Below are 4,300 nucleotides of genomic sequence, written 5' to 3'. Positions count from 1 at the left end.
AAAGCAATGGTGCGGTAGATGCCTACTACACAAAAGGGAAGTACCATGTTATTCCTCTTATAGATGTGCAGAATGTGGTGGACAGCACCATTCATTACTACACATGTCAGAAGGTCAGTATGATAACAGAAGGAATTCTGAAAACAGAAGGCCACAAAACAGACCAAATTCAAGTGGGTCAGAAGGTCAGTATGATAACAGAAGAAATTCTGAAAACAGAAGGCCACAAAATAGACCAAATTCTAGTGGGTTAGAAGGTCAGTATGATAACAGAAGAAATTCTGAAAACAGAAGGCCTAAACTAAACCCAATTCTAGTGGGACCAGAGATGACAACAGTTACAACGGATCGTCAAGGAGACAAGAGAATACCGTGAGCTGTTTAAGTCATCAGAATGAAGAAGTGCTACTTGCAACGGCATTAGTACGAGTAAGAGACCCTAAAGGAAGCTCACAATTGATGAAAGCATTGATTGACCAAGGCTCGCAGTCATCATTCATTACGGAGCAGGCCGCTACAGGTCTAGGAATAAAAAGAAAGGCTGTCTACGCTCAGATATCTGGAATTGGTAATGAAGACCAAAGGACGTCAGAATGGAGCGTAATATTAAACTTAGAGGCTCATTTCGAAAATGAATTTGAAATGAAGGTCGAAGCACTTATACTACGAAAAATAACAAAAAATCTAACGGAGAAGAAGATACAGATGAAAGAAAGAAACCATAGGAACTTAGTCCTGGCGGATCCAAATTTTAATAAAACAGGTTCAATAGATATTCTATTAGGAGGCAAAGAATATAGTTTGATGTACTGTAGTAGATCGAACAAAAGATGGTTTGCTCACCCAAAATACAAAATTGGGTTGGATAATGCCAGGGATAGCACAGCAAGAGAATATCAATAATATACAAGCAGTCAGCATGAAATCTAGGCGACAAATGGATGAACAAATAAACAAATACTGGGAGTTAGAAATAAATGGTATCACCCTTCAGAGTTCCCAAAGCTTCATATACCTGGGCAGAGAACTAAATAGTCAACTAGACCACTCAAAAGAAATTAGAAGACGCATTGAAATAGCAAGATCTGGTTTCATGAATATACGTAAAATGCTCTGTAACCCCAAGCTATCAGTCTCAATAAGATTGAGAACACTAAAGTGTTATGTGTGGTCTCTATTACTATATGGCTGTGACACCTGGACATTAAAACAGTATGACGTCAACAAATTAAATTCATTTGAAATCTAAATCAAAATTAGAAAGACGTCATATCTAGGACACATAATGCGCCATAGGGAATTTGAGCAGCTCCAAGTCATATTAGAAGGCAAGATTGAAGGTAAAAGGGGCATAGGACGGAAGAAAAAATCTTAGCTACGAAACATCAGAGATTGAACCCACACAAAAGGAAATGAATTAATCCATCAAGCCCAGAATAGAGAGAAATTTGCCATATTGATCGCCAACCTCAACAGAGAAGGCACTTAGGAGGAGGAGGGGAGTTAGAAGAAGTAGATCAAAGCAATGCTCTTTTAGTAGAAGAAAAAGAGTGTGAAGAATATTATAAAAGAACAGTAAAAAGGGATACCGATGGAAGATTTGAAGTTAAAATACCCTTTAATTCTAATACAAGCCTATTAGGGGACTCAAAACAGCAAGCATATGCGAGACTGCTGCAATTAGAGAAGAAATTTCAAAGCGACAGAAACCTAGAAAAAGAGTACAGCAAATTTATGAAGGAATATGAAGACTTAGGTCACATGAAATTGAATAAAACCGAAACCATAAATAAGCCAGAATATTACCTTCCTCATCATGCAGTAATAAAAGAGGATAGTATCACAACAAAATGTAGGGCCGTGCTTGACGCTTCCAGTAAAAGTTCAACAGGAATCAGTCTCAATGATATAATGCACTCTGGACCTCGTTTGCAACAAGATCTTACAAATATATTAATAAATTGGAGGTCGTACAAAATAGCATATACGGCAGATCTAGAGAAAATGTTTAGGCAAATAAAGATAGCTGAAGAAGATCAAGTTTACCAGAAGACATTATGGAGACAGTCTGTAAAAGAACCAATAAAGGAGTATCAGTTGTTAACAGTAACATACGGTACGAAGGCAGCGCCATACTTTGCATTAAGAACGATACAGGAATTATGTAATGACGAGAAATTAAAATATTCACTAGCTGCGGAAATTGTTAAACACAACATGTACGTAGACGACGTGTTAGCTGGATCAGAAACGTTAGCTGAAGCTCATCAAGCTCAAACAGAGTTAACAGAAATGTTCAAAAAAGGGGGTTTTGCATTAAGAAAATGGCTTAGTAATAGTCCAGATTTAATGGAAACCATACCGGAGGAACTAAAAAGTATAGATCTCAAAACGTTAGACACAGAAGATATACATAAAACGCTAGGGATCCACTGGTCACCAGTTGAAGATGTAATTACATTTAAAATAAATATAACCGAACATAAAAAAATAACAAAGATGCTGGTGTTATCGGAAATAGCAAAAATATATGACCCATTAGGATGGATTTCGCCAGTGATAATGCAATCAAAAATATTCATACAAGATTTGTGGACAAAAAGGATAAGTTGGGACAAAGAATTGGATAATTCTGATCAAAAACGATGGATTGAGTATTACCTTCAGCTAGAACACCTCGAAGAGATAGTAATACCTAGGTAATAATCCTACCAATTCAGGGAAAATAGAATTGCACGGATTTGCTGATGCGTCTACGAAAGGATACGAAGCAGTAATATACACTAGAACATTATGTCCTGAGGTAAAAACAAGCCTTATAGTAGCCAAAACAAAGGTTGCACCAGTTAAAGGTTTAACAACACTGCCGAGGTTAGAATTGTGTGTAGCATTGCTGCTTAGCAGACTCATGAAAAGAACAATTCAAGCGCTAAATCGCAGTGATGTGGAAATATATGCATGGTCTGATTCCACAATTACTCTGGCGTGGATACAAGGACAACCAAATAGATCGAAAACGTTTGTAGCGAACAGAGTAACGGAAATAACAGGCACCATACAACCTGATCGCTGGTTTAAAGTAGATACAAAAGAAACCCCAGCAGACTATTTATCTAGAGGGATAAAAGCAAAAGAATTAGTGAGGATGGACCTATGGTGGAATGGACCAATCTGGCTAAAACAAACAAATATTAGGTTTCCACTACCAGAGAGATTGGATACCGACGAAGAGAAAAAGAGAATAGAAATAATAGCTAACACAACCGTCAAGATTAGTGACATCTGCGAAAGATTTTCAAATTTGAATAGAATGCAACGAGTACTATCTCACTGCATTATATTTGCAGACAAATGCAAAAAAGAGAGGTAGAACATGAACAACTCACCCCTCAAGAATTAGAAAATACCTTGCAAAGACTAAGAAAGAATACTCAAGAATTATATTATGCAGAAGCGCCAAAGAGTGGAAAACCACTTAACGGGAAGATTAAACTTACTACCCTATGTGGATAACCATGGCATATTACGGGTTACAGGGAGACTTCAAAACTCAGAGTTAACATATGATGAAAAGCATCCCGTAATAATACCTCACAAAAGCAAATTAAGTAAACTAATAATACAACATTGCCATACAAAAACGTTGCATGGAGGCCTACAACAAACTCTGCACTACATAAAGAAAAGATTTTGGATCACGCACGGAAAAAGAATAGTGCGAGAAGAAATAAACACTTGTGTCAAATGTTAAAGGAAACAAGGCCGAAGCGGGTCAACAATTAATGGGAAGTTTACCAAGAGCGAGGGTAAACCAAGCTCATCCATTTGCAAATGGAAATTGATGGAAATTGATATCCAGCAGTTTGCAGCTTGTGTTATGCAGAACTTTGGCGAAGACATCGCTGCAACAGAAATGGAAGTCATTGAGTTTCAAAATGATTTAGCCTTAAAATCGTTAGTCTCAAGTACTGAATGTATCTGGCCTATTGTAAGTAAAGACAAATATTCAGTTCTATGCCGTATTGCCTTGAAAGTGAAAGCATTATTCAGTGTGCCTATTTGTGTGAATCTTCTTTTTTCCAATATGAAGTTTATTAAGAACAAATATCGCAATCGACTTATAGATGAACATTTGGATAATTGTATTCGAATGGCTGCATCAAATTATACTGCAAAAATTAAAAAAATTATCGATGAGTCTGAGTGTCAGCCTTCTCATTGAACGTGCTTTTTTATTTTTCAATGTTTATGTTTATGATAGTGCGTTACTTTTTTGTTGTTATTATTAACTATTTTTAAA

At 36.7% G+C, this 4,300-nt stretch overlaps 1 protein-coding gene across 1 annotated transcript; it reads left to right on the top strand.

Annotated features, from left to right (window-relative positions):
- The first annotated feature begins 459 nt into the window (after positions 1–459).
- On the top strand, positions 460–3,370 carry LOC140433768 (uncharacterized). Its single transcript, XM_072521744.1, has 3 exons — positions 460–885; positions 1,477–2,377; positions 2,721–3,370. Exons 1-3 carry the CDS (start codon positions 460–462, stop codon positions 3,368–3,370), a joined length of 1,977 nt encoding a protein of 658 aa, XP_072377845.1.
- The last annotated feature ends 930 nt before the right edge of the window (positions 3,371–4,300 follow it).

Source organism: Diabrotica undecimpunctata, chromosome 2 (genome assembly GCF_040954645.1).
Source record: "Diabrotica undecimpunctata isolate CICGRU chromosome 2, icDiaUnde3, whole genome shotgun sequence".
NCBI lineage: Eukaryota > Metazoa > Arthropoda > Insecta > Coleoptera > Chrysomelidae > Diabrotica > Diabrotica undecimpunctata.
Note: the sequence above shows the minus strand (reverse complement) of the source record. Positions and strands in the feature narration are given on the sequence as shown.